This window comes from Pelodiscus sinensis, chromosome 2 (assembly GCF_049634645.1).
Source record: "Pelodiscus sinensis isolate JC-2024 chromosome 2, ASM4963464v1, whole genome shotgun sequence".
NCBI lineage: Eukaryota > Metazoa > Chordata > Testudines > Trionychidae > Pelodiscus > Pelodiscus sinensis.
The window spans coordinates 56,947,597-56,965,690 of record NC_134712.1 but is presented as its reverse complement, the minus strand read 5'-3'; the positions used below and the strand labels follow the sequence as shown (position 1 = coordinate 56,965,690).

General features: G+C 43.5%; 1 protein-coding gene across 10 annotated transcripts in view; it reads left to right on the top strand.

The window, feature by feature from the left end:
• The first annotated feature begins 1,255 nt into the window (after nt 1-1,255).
• C2H8orf34 (chromosome 2 C8orf34 homolog) overlaps nt 1,256-18,094 on the top strand; it is a 237,461-nt gene continuing 220,622 nt past the window's right edge. For 3 of the 10 annotated variants that reach the window (XM_075920572.1, XM_075920570.1, XM_075920569.1), the window contains exon 1: nt 1,256-1,706. In XM_075920572.1, coding sequence (XP_075776687.1) covers nt 1,638-1,706 — 69 coding nt within the window. In that variant the 5' untranslated portion in view covers nt 1,256-1,637. Of the gene's footprint in view, nt 1,707-12,553; nt 12,628-14,032; nt 14,340-18,094 lie in introns of those variants that run through there. The other 7 variants (XM_075920564.1, XM_075920565.1, XM_075920567.1 and 4 more) reach the window with 5 other exon arrangements.

Here is an 18,094-nt window from a genome sequence, read left to right as displayed (position 1 = left end):
CAGAGTTTCCCCCTAAAACTATGGGCTGATATGTACATAGAAGACTTGAGTGCCAACAAGATCTAAAAATCTCAGAATTCTAACGTAGAAAGACACTGTACCACTGCTGGCTATTTTAAAAAATAAAATCCATGTGTTATTTATGCTGGATGTAAGTGGCGAAAATTACTGTGCCTCAGCAAATAATGCTGTACAGTCTCTCTGAACTCACAGGTGCAAAGGGGCCATCAGAGCCACTGCTGCACTAATGGCAAAAGGGTGCAGTATAAGATGTATTTGTAAAATGTGCTTATGACAGACCACCTTCTTCAGCAAGGGACAAGTCTTTGAAGTGAAAAGCAATATAAACAGTGGTCAACAAATGTGGGACCAGAATTCATTATTCAAAATGCACCTTCCTCTCAAAGACAATTTGAATATGGAGCATCTTTTGCTCTTGAATTTGTTGAGCATTGTCTGACAGTGCTGGTGCAATGGACTAGAGAGCCTGATTCAGCAAATATGTTGAATATCCAGCATAATTGAGCACACACTTCAAAGCTTTTTGTTTTTTCTTCCAGGAAAACTTAAAATAAAAATAACTTTTGTTAATAAAATAATTAAAAACTAAACTGTGAATTCTGGCAGTGCAGAACTAATTCCTGATGATGAATAAAAGCATTGAATGCTTAAATCCCGCAAACTGAGAGTTGTTAAAATATTCTTTTTTGAAGGGGAGAAGGGAGGTCATGAGTCTGCTTCTAGTTAATGTGAAGAGATAATTGTCTAAAGTACAGAACGTATAACACTGTTTTCTTGGGTTTGACCCTAATTTAGCTTCCTCTAAAACCAGATGAATGTTATGTTGACTTCAATGGGATTTGAAAGAGGGGGCCTTGGTTACTGGGATTCAGGTAGCTGGTAGCACGGAAGGTTTATATGTATTTTAAATCGTTTTATTAGGATGAACAGTGTCTGCACCACCCAGACTGCTGGGATCTTCATCATTACGAAAAAAATAATTTGCAGCAGAATAAAGAGGGAGGAACTGGAGACAGCCAGCACCCAACTATGCCGCCTGTGCCCAACAAATCATTGACTAGCCTCTCTCCCTTGCCGTTCAGAAGTTTGATTGTTTCTTTTCAATCAATATGCAAAGGAGGGGTGTGTAGCTCGTCTGCCCAACCCCCACGCTACCTCGCCTGGGTAAGCCCTGGCTGCTGAGCATCAATTTCCCTGAGCTCCCCGGGAAACTTCAGGCAGCGGGGGAGGCGCGTGGCTGCGCCGCTGGCAGCGGGGGAGCCCGGCGCGGAGCAGGGTCGCTGCTGCGCTGGCGGGAGGCTGCGGGCTTTGGTCCCGTATGTGCGAGCGGCAGCCGGAGAGCCCGCCCGCCCCCGCGCTGCCAGCGGCACTGGGGGAGCAGCACCGGCCCCGCGGTCGCTAGGGAGGCAGCTGGGCGAGGCGGCTGCTCGGGTAACCAGGGCGCCGACCCGCCACACGCCGGCGCCGCTCCCTTCCCCTGCCCGCGTCGCGCCCGCCCCACTTGCCTGAGTTGGCTCCGGCCCTGGGACTTGAGCTTTCGTCTCCCCCCCCTTCGGGGCCCTTCGCGTCCGGCGCCTGCGGGAGGCTGAGCCGGGCCCCCGCCCCGGCAGCTCCTGATGGCGGCGCATCAGCAAAGCAGGATCCAAGCCTACCTGGAGAAGAACAGGATCGGGCCCCTGTTCGAGGTGAGGCGGGGGGGCAGCCGAGGCTACCTGAGCGGGGAGGGGCTGGGCTCAGCAGGTGTGTGACCCACCCGTGAAGCGTCACGCGATCCCACGGGCTGCGGCCGCGCGCCCCGCCCCCTCTCCTCGAGGCCCCGCGCCCCTGCCCCCTCGCGCGTGGCCCTGCTCTCTCGGGCGCGCCGCCTCCCGCGCAGGGATTCCCCCGCGCGCACGCCCAGCCTGGCCGCAGCCCGAGGACGCCCCTCTTGCCCCGGGTTCCGCGGCCCTGGTAGCGCCAGCGAGGAGAGCAGCGTGGGTCGCGGCGCTGGCGTGGGGGGTGGCGGGAGCGAAGCGTCCCGTGCGTTGCTAGGGCGAGGGGAGAGCGAGAGCTCAGAGCCGTGCAATGGCAGCGCTGGAGAGGGCTCGCTGGGCAGCGGCCAGCGCCCTCTGCTGACATACCCAGAGCCGCCACATGGGAACACTTCCCTCGGCACCGCGCGGGCAGCATCCCTCCCTGGGCATCAGGGCCAGACAGAGATTCGGCGAGACCGGGGTATGGAGCCTCCTTGTGCTTGGTTAGAAAGAAATGCACTCTAGCGAGTAAGGAATGCGTAGTTGCGGGGAAATCACTGCACTGGGCTGGGAACCCAGTACCTGCCGAAATCTCCCTACTCCTACTGGAAATCTGACACAGGTGCTGGAACTAAGGCGTGCTGCCTGCGGCACCACGGGCTTCAAGTGGTTTTCATCGTGAACAGGATTTACAGTTTGGGTCAATGGCTTCTCAGCATCCCCACTATACAAATCGCTCCAGCACCCTGAGGAATGATCTAGTTGCAATAAAACACTCAACCAAAGGCTACATATGCTATTTTGCTAAAGATTTCCTTTAATATGAACAAGTTCTACAAAACCTACCTGTGTATATAATCATATCTAGTACTACTGTGAGACATAAGTCTCTTGTTTTCATTATTTTACTTATCCTTTGTCACTCTTTTATATCTACTTCATCCATTAGTGTTACTTATCTGGGAAAAATAGTTTGTGAATTCTGTCTCTCCCGAGCAAGTGTTGAGATGTGTTTTAAAACCCTAATAAAAAGCAGGTTCAAATTTTATTCGAAAACAAGTTGCCAAGGGTCAGTTGCTCTATCTTACATGGACTATGGCTGTTATAGAAAGAATACCTTGGTTCAAGCAGGTGAATAAGCTATTTTCATTCTGCAAATGTGAAATAAGAGCCCGACTTGTTAAAATTCAAAGTAAATACTAGGGAACAGACAAATTTAGAAATACAAAAATTGCTACAGAAAATCAGAATACATTAAATTTGCACATTTTGATGTAAATGAAATGTTAGATTTTTATAAACATGGTTGCTTGGCAACTATCATGAAAACAATGACTAATTTGTCTCCTCTTTGACTTTTCGCTAACAGACCTGCCTTTTATACTCTAACCTTTAAAAAACCCAACCAGATATCACTTTCTTGAATATAGCTCATTTCTCTTAACCTAGTTGAATAATAACACTATAAGATGCTTGAATTAGTAGGATGTATTTTTTTTAAAGACTGGGGTGAAAACTGCAAAAGACTGAACCTGTTGTAATGTTTTTTATATCATTAGAGTTATACTTTATACACATAATTTACATCTTGCAGATTTGCTCTGGATCAATTACTGGTGTATGTCCCAACATATGACAAAGGAGTCTCTGTACCAAACCCACTTAGACCACTGTTGGGAATTGGAGTCAGCAAGGGAGCTGCAGTATTCATTCAAAATGTGGAACGGGCCTGTAGTTGCTTTTCTAGTTCATCAGATAAGAGTGTGCATTTTCACACAAAGCTGTTCCTGACACTTCTCCCAGATAAAGCCTGACTTCAAGCAGGTGATGTAAATGTCATAGAACTGTAGGACTTGAAGGGACCTCTAGAAGTTTTCTAGTCCAGTCTAGGGATGTTAAATATCGGTTAACCTAATGGTCAGTTAACCTTATGAATTCTTATTAGTTACTCAACTATTTGTAGTCCCTGGGGGTGAGGTCAGCAGCCAATGTGCTCCTACACTCCCGAGGAGTCCCCATTCCACACTGCTACCTCTGTATCAGAGGCAGCAGCACAGGATACCAGGCGGGAGCTGGTGCACGAGGGGAGCCAGTTTAAAATCGCCAATTTCCCTCGCAGACTGGTGGCTGTCTTTCGCATGGCACCGCTTCCTCTGATACAGAGGCAGCAGCGCAGGGTGGCAGCAGCTTCCTTCCAAAGTGGGTCTGACTTCCTGGACCTGGTGTGAGTCGGAACTGAGCTGGGGCTGCCTGCCTGCCTGCCTGGCTCCTAATACACATTAAATGCGAAGCCACAGCAGGGGTAGGTCCTGGACCCAGCGCAAGCTGGGACTTAGCTGGGCTGCTGGCCAACCTGCTAAAAAATGTACTGGCGGGGAGAGGAGAGAAATGCGTTAAGTCTTTAGCATTAACCTATAAGCTTTTGCTGATCATTTAATCGGTTAATCAACTATACTATTACATCTCTAGTCCAGTCCCCTGCACTCAAGGCAAGACTTATCCAAACCATCCTGGCAGGTGTTTATCTAATGTCTTCTTAAAAATCCCCTATGACAGAGATTCAACAATCTTTCTAGGTAATTTATTACAGTGCTTCACCACCATGACAGTAAGTTTTTCCTAATGTTCAACCTAAATCACCTTTGGTGCAATTTAAGCCCGTTACTACTTGTGCTGTCCTCAGAGCTTAAATAGAACTCCTTCCTCATAACAAGCTTTTTATGTTCTTGAAAACTGTTATGTCCCTGCTCAGTCTTCTCTTCTCCAGGAAACCCAGTTTTTTCAATCTTCCCTTATAGGTCATGTTTTCATCCGTTCATCATTTTTTGTTGCTCTTCTCTGGACTTTGTTCAGTGGAAATGTCTACCTTTTCTAGTTTGATCCTTTTAAAAAACAATGAAAGGTCCTGCAGCACCTTAGAGACTAACAACAAATGTAGATAGTATCATGAGCTTTCATGGGCACAACCCACTTCTTCAGATGAATAGAGCAAAGGGTCCAGAGCTGCAAATAAACAGCAGAAAAAGAGGGGATAGGAAGGAAAAGAGAAGGGGAAAAATTGTCAATTAGAGGTGATGGGAAGGGAACCCATCCTAATTTGATCCTGACATCCTTAGTCAAGAAAAGCCCTTTTTAAAAGTCAATGGAAATTTCCCTTAACCAAGACCACGGGATTAAGCTAATAATGTAATTACACTTGTTATATATGAAGATATCATATACTGGGAAAATAATGTATACTAAATCAGTTAAATTTAATAATTCAAAGCTTTTCATGCCTAACAGGTTTTGTAACAGTATAAAATGAAACAGATACTTGGGTTTCAGTGAAGAGTGGGTAAAATCCTCTTCACGCATTGTTTGTGTTTTTTATCCCATTTCCATTCCTGATGCTAATTAGTCACCAATTTTCATGGACAAGAATACTTTGCAATGTGTACAAAATCCATAGTGCCCAGCCAGTACAGGGTGAAGTTAGATGGAGCTCAGTAACTTTAAATTTGGTCAGCAGGTCATGGCTATTATTTTGAAGCTACCACTATGCAATGTTCAAGGCAGCTGCTTTAAGGAAGTGCCTAAGTATTGCCATTTAACAGTGAATTAATGGAAAGGTGCCACAGGGAGTGGGCAGAGAAATGGTGAATTTAAGTGAGGACAGCCAGGGATGGAAGAAGATAAAAAAATTGTACACTTACACAGGTAAATGAGCAATACTCAACACAAAACAGGGTTTTGAACTTCAGACACATTCATACTCGGATAGCGAGCTGATATCTGAAATGCCAAACCATATTTTTTATTACTAGTACATACCGTGCATGGTGGTGGAAGCTGTTGTTCAGTGCATGATTTGTCCTGCTAAAGATGCCAACTACTGATGATTTTGTGTATGACACTGTAACTGTTCTCCTCTCTGTCTTGTGTTATTTTGCACTTGTTGCCTCCCTTTCTGCCCGTTATTTTCCCTGTTGTACTGTACCAGCAGTGACTAGATCTGAACACCAGCCCTTGTTCAATTTAATTTCAACAGCAGCATGGGGGTCAGTAAAGTTGCAGCTTCTTTGGGAAGCCTTTATATTGTAAAACCTTTGTCACAGTGAGTAAGGATGTAAAATCCCATTTTAAAAGTTAACTGGTTAAAAGCTAAGTTTAACCAGTTAACCAGGGTCCTGCTGATGGGACTCCAGCCCAACTGTACTGGCATGATCCCCCCACTTGCGGTGTGTGTGGTGAGTCTGGCCAGGCTGGAGCAGCTCCCGCCCTCCCTCACCCTGCCCATGACACAGCATGGTGGGTCCAGCCAGGCTGGAGTAGACTCCTGTGCCGCAGGCTGCTTTGGTCAGGCTGGATCAAGCCCACTGCGCTGCAGGGTGGGGAGCGGCTGTTCCAGCCAGGACCACCGTGCAGTGGGCCCAGCCAGGAGTATCCAGTTTACCCTGCAGGGTGGGGAGGGGCTGCTCCGGCCGGGTCCACCGTGCAGTGGGCCCAGCCAGGAGTAACCAGTTTACCCTTTACGTCCCTAACAGTGAGTCATCAGGAATCAAGTACCATCTCCTACCATGGTTCCAACCCCTGTCAATAGAATGGTCAATGCAAAACCCCACCCGTCCTGCTACAAAGGGTAACACTCAGCTCCACATACCTAAAATCATACTCAGTTGTGTCTGACTATGACTATGGCTTGGTTATGGCAGGGGTGTTATATACGGCTGTTGAGGAGAGTATGTATTTAGGCGGAGAGATACTCTTAGTTTAAATTCCAAATTGCAAGCTATGTCTACACTGCAGTGGAAGCCCAAATTAGCAAGAACCTTACATCTACATTTATTTGTAACACCAGGTAAGGAATTGTTAAAACTGTGGGTCCTTACCTGGGCTCCAGCATACAAACAACATTATGCAGACCCTATCTCAAACTTTTCTTGTCATATATATGGAGTCATAGAGTTTAAGGCGAGAAGGGATGTGACATACCACCTCCATATCAAATTCAAATTCATTTTGCACATGGATGATTTGTGGGGGAGTAAAAGTGAAGAATTTGGAGTTTAGGAGGGGGTTCAGGGTTGGGGACGCAGACCTTGGAAGGAGGCTGTCGATGAGCAGTTTGGGGTGCAGAAGAGGGCTGAGGCTCAGCTGTGTGTGAGGAGGTTTGGGGCTGATGCAGAGGGCTGGGATGTGGTGAGGAGGTCCCAGGTGGTGAGGACTGTGGCTGGAGGTGTGGGTTCTACGGTGGGACTGGGGATGAAGAGTTTCAAGTCCTCTCTTAACCACAGCAGGTCCAGGCCAGGTGAGAGGTGCTTCTTTGCCAGGTAGGGCAGCCTCAGTGAGGCTGGATTGGGTTGAGGGAGGGGGCGCCTTTCCTCTGGCTTCTGCAGGTTCACTTGTCCATAATTCTATTTCTAGTCTCTGAATAACAAATATTTGTTCATTCCCATTTTAAAATACACTGTTAGTAACCAATATGCAAAAGTACATTTTTCTTATCAAAGCTGTTGAAGGAACCTGTTTGATGTGTGTTCTGATTACTCACTCAAGCTTTGTTGTTAGTTTGAATTTTTTTTTAGGTTTCAAAAGCACAACTTAAAAAACATAATATCAATGGTTATTTTAATCCACTGCATGTATCGGAAAAATTATGTATGACACCATACAAAGAAATATTTACAAAACTGTAAAATGATGTGATCTTAACATTTATAAATGCATTTTTATATTGCTTCACCTCTAAGCAGAAATATAATTTATTTTTAGATACAATATAAACACAGAAGCATATATTTAATTCACTGTTTACTTTTGACTTTTTCCCCCTGAATTTATAAAACAGACAATCTTTAGACACATTTACATGAGAAACAGCAAATAATCAGCCAACTACTATTGGTTAAAAGAACTGAAATAACTGTCTTGCTAAACCAAAAATAACTCTCAACCTGAATCTTACTCCTCAGAGCATAGTTCTTCAAAGAACAGCGATTATATCATGCCTGTTCCCAGGCAGGGATGTTAGATAGCAATTAATTGAATAATCGTGTAACTGCATCAAATATTAGTGGTTACACAACTATTCAATTGTCCGTGGGATTTAGTGGTTACACAACTATTCAATAGTCTCCCACCTGCTGCCCCACGCTGCTGCCTCTGATACAGAGGCAGCATTGCAGGGTGGCATCAGCTCCCCGACTGAGGGGGGCCCTAGGTCCTTGTGGATAGAAGCTGTGCCGGCTTCCCATGGAACAGTCTTCCCTACCCCTCCCTGCACTGCTGCCCGAGCACTGGTTCTTGCCTGCCCCCCATCGCTGCTTCTTTGGGAGGCAGACGGGAGAGTGGGGGGCTGACAGTTCCATGGAGCTGGCACATGAGGATAGCTGGCTTAAAAGCCAGCTGCCCATGTGTATTGGCTCCCACCTGCCTTTCCCCCCATGCTGTCTCTGATAAAGAGGCAGGCGTGCATGTGGAGAGCGGGTGGGGGTAAGCGGCTCATGTGTGCTGATATGCGCAGGGAGCTAGCTTGAAAGCTGGCTTCCCATGTGTACTGGCTCCTGCTTGCCCCCTCACCCTCTGCACTGCTGCCTCTCTATCAGAAGCTGCAGCGCAGGGGTTGGGGGCAAGTGGTTCTACAGATCTGGTACTAGGGGGAAGCAATCTTATAAGCCAGCTCCCCACAAGCACTGGCTCCACCTTCTCCCACTTGCTGCCTCTGATACAGAGGCTGTTTGTGTGTGGGGCGGGGGAGCGGGGGAGAGAAATGCGTGTAGTCAACAGGATTAACTGATAAACCCAGGTTTATTGGTTAATCGTGTATTTGACTACACATTGATATCTCTACTCCCAGGGTTGGCCTGAGGCTGGGAGTAAATTCCAGAATTGTGGGCCATCTTGAGCATCTCAGCTCTCAATGCATACCTTCAAAAGTTAGAGTGCAATATTTAGGATATAAAAATTATACTGATATAATAGTCTCATGGAAATGCTTCTGTATAGACGGTTCAGAATTATTTATTTTTGTTTCAATTTCATGACTATCTGGTCACATTCTGTTCCTGAGATGAAAGGTAGTAAATTCTGGGTCTCAGAAATGTTTCGTTTCAGACAGCTAGGTGGAGCCCTTGAAAGACAAAGTTATTTCAGTACTAATATTTCACATGCAGAATTTTAGATTAGAGCTTTCATGGGATTTATCATACTGGATCAGACCACTAAAATTGATCTAGTTTGGTATTCCCTTTCTGAGAGTAATTACTAGATGTTTCCACAGGAAGTTGTAAAACTCATATGATGGATTAGTGTTTTCTTATCCCCACACAATTAGTGATTGTTTTGTATGCTGAAACTTGAAAGTTTGTATTATATACACTTTTATATTATCTAATATACTTCCTGGATTTTATGGATTCCTGGATTTCTGCTATGTATGCCTAGCCATCTTATGGGATACATTTATATGTATTGATTATTAATGGAGACTATTTTGGGGCTTTACTATTTGTATTTTTCTACCTTCAAGAGTAAAAGCTACTCATAGCTAGTGTAGTGCCATTGAAGTAAGTTTACAGAGGTGAGGATTACTTATGTGTGAAAGGGTTGCTAGTTAAGTCCTCTGTTAGGTTAGACTAATATCTTCAATCGAATCTGCTCATTCTGGGTGCCTCAGTGTTGGGAGCCCAAACTAATTTTTATAAGTCTCGAGCACCAAGAAACCACCAGAAGTCCATGGGAACTGAGGCTCGTGTGTGAGGAGGTTCGGGGCTGATGCAGATGGCTGGGGCGTGGTGAGGAGGTCCCAGGTGGGCCCATATTAATATTTTTCACTACTTTGGATTGAATTATGCAGAGTTTCCCCAATTTTAAACCATATTTATTAAATTCAGTGTTAACAAAAAACAGATCAGGCTCTTTAATTATCATTATTTGATTAACTCAGCCTGTCAGTACATTTGCATGTTGGTAAAGTAAACAGCAGTCCTACTGTAAATATATAACTAATGATCTTGTCTCCTTGCATGCTTCTGCCCCACTTAAATTCTCCCCAGTGCTTCTTCACTGTCTCCAGTTCCCCCAGTAACCTCCATATTTTGCTTTGCTTTTTCCACAAAGTCTCCAAATCTCTGCCACCAGTTTTAGAACTCGTTTAAAAGAGTGGCTCCCAACTTTCCAGACTTCTTTCAGAAGTCAGATTTGTCTTGGATACCTCCAATTTCACATCAATTAAAAATTACTTGTTTACAAAATCAGACATAAAAATCCTTAAGTGTCACTGCACACCATTATTGAAAAAATGCTTTCTCATTTTATCTGTATGAAATTTCAGTGAGTATTGACTTTGCTATTTTTTTGTGGACAGTGGTAAAACCAGGCAAATATCTAGATGGGTTGAGGTACCCCAGGAGTACACGTACCCCTGGCTAAGAACCACTTCTTTACAGTCTTCTGCATCCCATATTCCCTTTCAGTCCCTCAGTTGCTTCTTGCTTCTACATTTTCCTGTGATCTCTCAGTATCCCTACAGACTGAAAGGAAAATGCAGGCCATCTTTACACAGGGTAATCGGTGGTTTCTTACTCATTGAAAGCAATTGAAATATTTGATATAAGGACAGAAATTTCAGACAGCCGTTTGCCCCTGAGGTAGGGATAGATGAATCATAGAATCATAGAATAATAGGACTGGAAGGGACCTCGAGAGGTCATCGAGTCCAGCCCCCCGCCCTCAAGGCAGGACCACTGAGGCAAGCTGGGTATAGGGGTTGAGGTTCTCCATGGGGGAAGACCCCAGAGTGTTGGAACATATAGCAGGGCAGTACTCAGAGGGGAAGACACCATGATCTCGGAGGGACATGGGTCCTAATGCAAGGTGGTGGAGCCATTAACGGGTAACAGCAAGCGAGGCACTGGCCAAAAGGGAATGTTCCAGCAATGAAGAGCTAATTCCAGAGAGACTAAAAGGAGGCGCTGTGGGGATGAGTCCTACCCTGTTACAGTGGAGAATGGGCCATGTTAATACAGTGTGGTTGAAGTGGAAGATTGATGCAATATGAGGTGAAGATTAAGGTAATACTGCACATTTAAAATTGTTTTGCAAGACTTGTGATGCTTAGTGTTTTTCTTAAAGTCCGGCTCCTGGAGTCAAGGGATTACATCAGATTTCTAGCTTTCATTCTTTAAGTAACTTTATAGCTCTTATAGTTGTTGAGAGAGCTGGAATAGAGTGTGCTTTTAATGGCTCACAAAGCCAGAAGGCAAATAAAAGGAAACCTGTGATGATTCAGTTTTTGTGAGGGCTGACTCATGATTATTTGTAATATTTGTGGTTGTCAGTATCAGTGGTCTTTGGTGAGGGTGTTAGAGTTCTGGCTGTGAGGAGTTTGTGTCTAGAGATGTGCCCAATTTAGATTGTAAAATTTATATGCAGGGTTTTAAAAATTGCTCGTTTATTTTTGCTGCATCAGTGGAGGTAGGTCTGCTCTGTTGTATAAATAGCTGTGTTCTTCCTAAAAGTCATATTATTGTGAGTGAATCTGCGGTACACTTGGCTGTCAGATTTTGGGGATAGGGTATGTGAGACATCTGGAGCATTGAAGGGGGGAGTCTCTGGAGCCACAGCAAGCAGGGCCAGGTTCAATATCTAGGGATGTTTTCCCATCAAATACAACATAGAATCATATTGAGATATCACCTGGGAAAATAACACACTATCTCTGGATGCCTCTTAGAAGCAATAATTCCCCACTTACAAGCACAGAATCTGAGTGTAGAAAAGAAACTTTGAATTAAAGGAGGGAAGTTACTCAGGCTATGTCTACACTGCAGGGATCTATCAGAAAAAGGTACGTAAATTGTGGTCCGCAATTTGCATTCCTTTTTCCAATAGTTTTTTCGGAAGAGGCTCTTCCGAAATTTGGCCTGTCTACACTGGGCCAATTTTTGGAAAAGTCTCCTCTTTCGGAAAAGTCTCCTCCTTTTTCATGGGAGGAAGAAGACAGGGCTTCCAAAGAGCATGTCTGCTCTTCCACACAAAAGAAGCAGAAGAGCAGATGCATTTGCTGGATGCAGCAGAGCTTTTCTGGGATACCTCTAGTATCCCAGAAAACCCCCGTAGTGTAGACATAGCCTCAGCATTAATTTGGGAAAACATTGCAAACATGGAACATAAACATAAGCCATGAGCAAAAGCCCCAACCCAAGTAGATTAGACAGTGTCTTTTCCCCCCTCATGTTGTTATGTCCAGCAACCCAAATATCCCTTTCATATGCCCAACCCTTCTCGGCACCCTGCTCACAGGTGCTGTTCTTGATCAGTGCAGACTAAGACTTCAGAGGTGTACCCTGGGTGGAGGTTGCGTAAAGAGGCACCTCATTGCCATTCTCTGTCAGCTACCCTGCTGGCTACTTGTTGCATCACTCTGCCAGCTGCTCTGCTGGCCTCATGCTGTACCTCTCCACCTCACTGGCCACTCATTCACCAGCCAACTACCAGCCACCTTCTGCTGTGATCTCTACATATTGGTCTTTTAGTAATTTTCAGCTCTGTGTAGATGGGGCAGAATTACTGCCCCATCTCAAGTGATGTCAACTCTCAATGATTTTTAGCACTTAGCAGGCGGGGCAGAAACACAGTCCTATTGCAACTGATTTCAGAACTTGTTGAGCATTTAACATAACAAAGAAGCTCCTAAAGAAGTCTATTTACTCTTCCTTTGAGCAGCTTGTGTGTCTGTGGGGAGGGAGGCAAGCTACACCACTCCAGTCCACACCTCTTTGCTGAGATACTTGCTACCAGTCTTCTTACTTTCACAGGGCTCTGTCTGTGATTCAAGTCCCTGGCGTAAGGAGGACTTTTCTACTGAGGGTGACCCCCTCATTTGGGACAGGTTAGTATTCATACAATAATGAAACAACATTGAAACAGCATTTTTCTACCCCTGCATTCTGTATTAAAGTGATTTCCAATCTAACACCAGCCAAATTTTATTCACTTTGAGCAACCCCATTTTATCTGTTATTCACTTTGAACAACTCCATTTTATCTGTTAGATATCTGAGCAGAGAAGGTGTGTTCACATTTTGAAAAGTTGAGTATAATATTATGCCAATATTCTCTGAAGCATAGGGCAATTCTGTTTATTCCAGGGTCTAGTTTTCTAAATGACCTGTTCTTTTATCTTTTTAAAACATAGCTTTACCTTGTTCCTGTTAGTCTTCTGTGTTGCTTAGTGAGAGCATATTGACTAAATAATCCATGACATTTACACTGAGGGAGATTTTCAAAGTTGTGCCTTTGAAAATCTACCCTGTTGTGTTTAAATGCTGACATTGTTTTGTTTGGACTTAGAGGCAATAGAAAAAATATCGCTGTGAGATGAGTAGTAGAAGGATTTATGGTGTTCCCTTTTAAAATTATCTTCATTGGGTTTTTTTGTTTTTTTTCCCCTAAGGAAAATATACACTTCTTAATTTAGATATTTATTATAAAGAGCCCTACTTTCTCAGATTTTTTTCATCTTCATTATTTCATATCTATTATGGTATTAATAGTGTTAATACTATAGTCATATGTAATCTAGTTAACTTATAACTTATAAAGTAGAAAGTACATCTAGCTTATGTAAGCTGATATTTATTTAGCTGTCCCCATTATCTCAGACCCGCTTTACAGAATGGTCAAGATATGGTTTCAGCCTTAAGCCTGAATAACCTCTGTAGCTGGCTTCTTAAAGGCCTCATAAAACTGTCATGCAACATCCCCTCATTCAAATTGCATTTGCAACTCAGTTGCTGGCATTTATATATTATCCAGTGAAGTCAGCAACCATTCTATGATAGGATCCTTGGGGTACAACTTGGGAATGCTGTGCCCCCTTAACTCACAATTCTCAGTTGTCTCTCACAGTGCCTGACTGGTGATAAGCAGCAAGCCTTCCAGATGCTTAAAAGTCTCAGGAGTCCCATGTTAATCTGCAACTAAAAAAAACCTTGGTCCTGCAGCACCTTAGCGACTAACAAAAATGTGGATAGTATCATGAGCTTTCATGGGCACAACCCACTTCTCCAGATGACAAATAATAATGTCATCTGAAGAAAAGGGTTGTGCCCTCAAAAGCTCATGATACTATTTTTATATTTTTGTTAGTCTCTAAGGTGTTACAGCACTATTGTAGTTTTTAAAGTTTCCACCAGATGCTGTTAGCATTCAGAACAACTGCATATGGAGGCCCACACACAGACAGCAAATGCTGCCAGAGCTGCTCGCAAATCACACAGAGAAAGGCACCAGCCAAATTCGCCTTGCTCCCAGCCTTCTAGCTCAGGAACGTACCATTTTGCTCTGCTCAAGCAATGCAAGTTTATTAACTGGTTCATCACTTTATCAATGGAAAGCAGGGAAACTGACAGACTTATCAGACCCCTGGGAAGGTGTGGAGGAGCCCTATTCCACACTCTCAGAAAGGGAGGGTCTTTGAGCGCAAGGATGAGGCTCAGCAGAACTGGAGTGCGCCATGCTGCAATCCCCCCTCCCCTCCTCCAAGCCCTCAGAGCTACCTGGAGCACACAGTGTGGTGCTCCAGCAGCAAGTTATACACTGGTGAGTGAAGGGAGTGAAATTTATATCACTTCATATCTCTGAGTTTGAGTATCTGTTTCTGTCTTTTGAAATTGTGTGTGTGTGTTGTAAAATCAGCTACCTCTATTATTGGTAGCTGGTACGCCTATTGCAGGAAATTTAAATGATCATAAATGGTTTCCTTTTATTCCAAATGTGAAACTGGTAGTATTTTTGGGTTTTGGAGATATTAGACGTTATATCACGACAGACCATCTTTTTCTTATTAAATTCTACTGATTCTGTAAGTATTTTAATGTATGTTTAATGTGCATCTGGCTGAAAATTCTATTGATTTGGTGGGCTTGATTCCTCTAGGTTGAATATCAAGATACAAAGTAGAGCAGGTTGGATATTTTGTGCTGAAATGACTTGTTGATAGAAAATGCAGTTTCTGCAAAATTGAAACTTTCCAATTTTTTTCCACTGAGGAAAATGAAAAAGAAATATTTTGTTTCAGTCAAGTTTAATCCAAATATTTTGAATTAATCTAACATTTTTTATTTTAAGTCAATTCATTATTAAACTGCATTTATTTAAGGTGCTGTATTGCCTCATGGTAGTTATAGCGCAGGTGTTTCATGTTCTCTGGCTGGGCTCCTTACATCTCCCATGATGCGACCTGGTTTCCCCTGTGTCCACACCATATAGTAGAGCATGGGAGTCACGTATTTAGGTGTGCATCAGGAAGATGCAGTCTGGCCTAGAGGAAGGAATGGGGCATCAAGCACCTGCATGACAACTCCAGTGAGGAATGATAGGGAGATGCAGTTTAATGTGGAACTGACTCAAAATTAAATGTTAAGTGACCAAAACAAAACAAATAAAAATGTAATATCTCTATTGGGAATATAATTTTTTTATTCTAAATAGAGCTGAATGGAAATGTTTCTCAGTAGATTTTTTTTTAACTCATTCCACAGAATTTTTCAGTATTTAACTTTTTGTCCCACTTTGCAACAAAAAAAAATTGAACTAGTAGGCTTTCCTGTGAGATGGACATTTAAATTTATGTTAATTTTAAAATAAAGAGTAATCTGTCCAAGCTTTTTCTGTTTTGTGGGCATCTTGTAGCTAGGTTATTTTTCTGGTTCCTAGTCATTCAACTAGACTTAATTAAGCACTTTCAATTATTAACAGATTCAACCAAGTAAAACAAACAGTGGGAGTTCAAGTGTCCAGAACGTAAAATAACTGTTCTCTTTCTCAGCTGGTGCTTTGTCCTCTTCTCTGATTTTCCTATTACCTCTATATATGGTTCCTACTTCTTCCTCTTTTTCCCCCTTATGTTTCTCTTTCACTGCTTTTGTCTATTGTTTCTTCTTCTTCTGATGTTTTTTGCTGGCCTTTTCTTTTCCTTCCTTTCTTTTCTTGCTTTGTTTTCTTTGTTTTCAAGCTTTTCATGCTCTTTATCTTTCATTTCCAATTTATCGGTTTTTATTCATTTCGCTGTCTTTCCTGCTGCTGTATTTAAACTGATTTTATCCACTCTTTTTATCTTTTCCATTTCCTTCAGTCCTATGAATCACTGTCATGGATTGCCACATCAGTTATCTTGGTTCAGACCTCATTCTAATTCTTACAAAGTGAACTTGAAACTCAAAGGGTTTCCTCATGGAGTTTCCATCACATGATGAGCCACTAGCAATCAGGATGTTCAGCCACACCTCCAAGCTTGTGGTTTTTCCAAATTCTTCCTGGTTTTCAAGTGAACTATTGTTAGCTAGTCTGACAAAGGTCAGAGTGGGTTAGAGTAATATATCTGTCTCAAAGAAAGGCAAATACGGTCACCTTGCCTGAGTCATATCTATCTCAAAGGAACAGCCTGTACACTTAGAGCTTAAGAAAGATTCCAAAAAATATAGACAAGTAAACTTTTACTAATCCAGCATGTTCTCCTGGATACCTGAAAGATTTTTACTGTCTCAACTACCTTTGCTGTCACCTGAATCTGCTCAGAGGCATATTCCAAAACAGGGATGGGGAATCTTCCTAAGTAAGCACCCTGCAAGACAAGGTATGTGAGGTAATATCTTTTATTGCACCAATTTCTGTTGTTGAGAGAGATAAGGTTCAGAGAGCGCTCTTTCAGTTTAATGCCCTGTAATTATTAAATTGGTCAATATATTATCACAGGATTGAATATTCTGTTTGATTCTTTCCACTCCCTCCCCTCACATGTGCAATGTGGATCCCGAGACCTGCGGTGTCCAGACAGAGGAACAATATTTAGAGCCCTTGCGTGGTAGCGGAATTCGTATCTGCATCCGAGCCATACGTTGCAAACATGGTCAATAGCTATCTGCATTTGTGGATATAAAGTAGGTATCTGCAGATTTATAGGGCTCCAGATATAAAATTTGGATCTGCATCCATTTGCAATCTGCAAAGATTGTCTATGGAAATAAAGCGGGTATCTGAAGATTTACAGGATTCTAGCAATATTGCCCAGCCAGGAAGCCACCTGCTTTACAATGGAAGGTGGTGTTTGGGTCCTCTCTGTTGCTTTACCCATTATCTGCCATCAGAGTAATATATAATGTAAAGAGAATACCTCTTTGAAAGGAGAAAAGTTATAATTAGAACGAAGAACCAGGAGGAGATTTAAGAATACTCATTTCTTTTGCCTGGAGTATTTGAGAGCTTGAGACACAAGATTAGAGGTAGTAAAAATTTCTTCATGTACTATCCACAGGCTAACAAATAAGCAGAAACTTACTACAGTGTATTAAAGGGTAACACTAAAATTTGATACGACAAATAGTTGACACACCATATTTTCCTATCCAATATTTGTTTATCAAGTCCATATAATTGTATGTGGTATTTTATTTCTCAAAATAATTGGCTTAATTATATTTTTTCCTCAAAAAATCAGCAGGAGACCCAGAGGAAGTGGAGGATCCTGGACCTAGCACTAAGCCTGATTCCCCAGAGCCAACTGAAGGGGTTGAGGGAGATCCCATGGGTTCAAACTGTCCAGCCCTGGGAGGGCATCCTGTGGGAGAGGACCCCAGGTACGAAAATGTGCAAAAGGAAGTAGCGGAAATAGATGGGGTACCCACAGCGGGGAAAGCCTGAGGTCCCGGCACCTATTTCATACTTAAAAAGAACCTCCTGTACTGCATGTCCCACATACAGGGGCAGGAGGTGCATCAGCTCTTGGCACCCCAAAGATACCAGTGAGCCATTTTGGATCTTGCCTATACTCACCTATTCAGAGGACGTCTGGGGATGGAGAAGACCCAGGCATAAATCCTGAGCTGGTTCTTCTGGCCAGGGGTATATGAGGACGTCTGGCGGTACTGCGCCTCCTGCTCTGAGTGCCAGTTACATAGCCCTCGCCCTCACCTGAGGGCCCCGCTGGTGCCATTACCTATCATCGATGCCCCGTTTGAACAGATCACCATGGACTTGGTGGGGCCACTGGAGAAGATGACTTGGGGTCACCAGTACATACTAGTCCTCGACTATGCCACTAGATACCCGGATCATCACAAAAGAGTTGGTGGCGATTTTTACCCGGGTGGGGCTCCCAAAGGAGATCCTTACTGACCAAGGGTATGTCTACACTAGCCCCCTTGTTCGAACTAGGGAGGCTAATGTAGGCATTTGAACTTGCAAATGGAGCCCGGAATTTAAATATCCCGGGCTTCATTTTCATGTTCCCATCTGGTCCTCCATTTTTAAATGCCACTAGTCCGGACTAACTGCCCGCGGCTACACGCGGCAGTTAA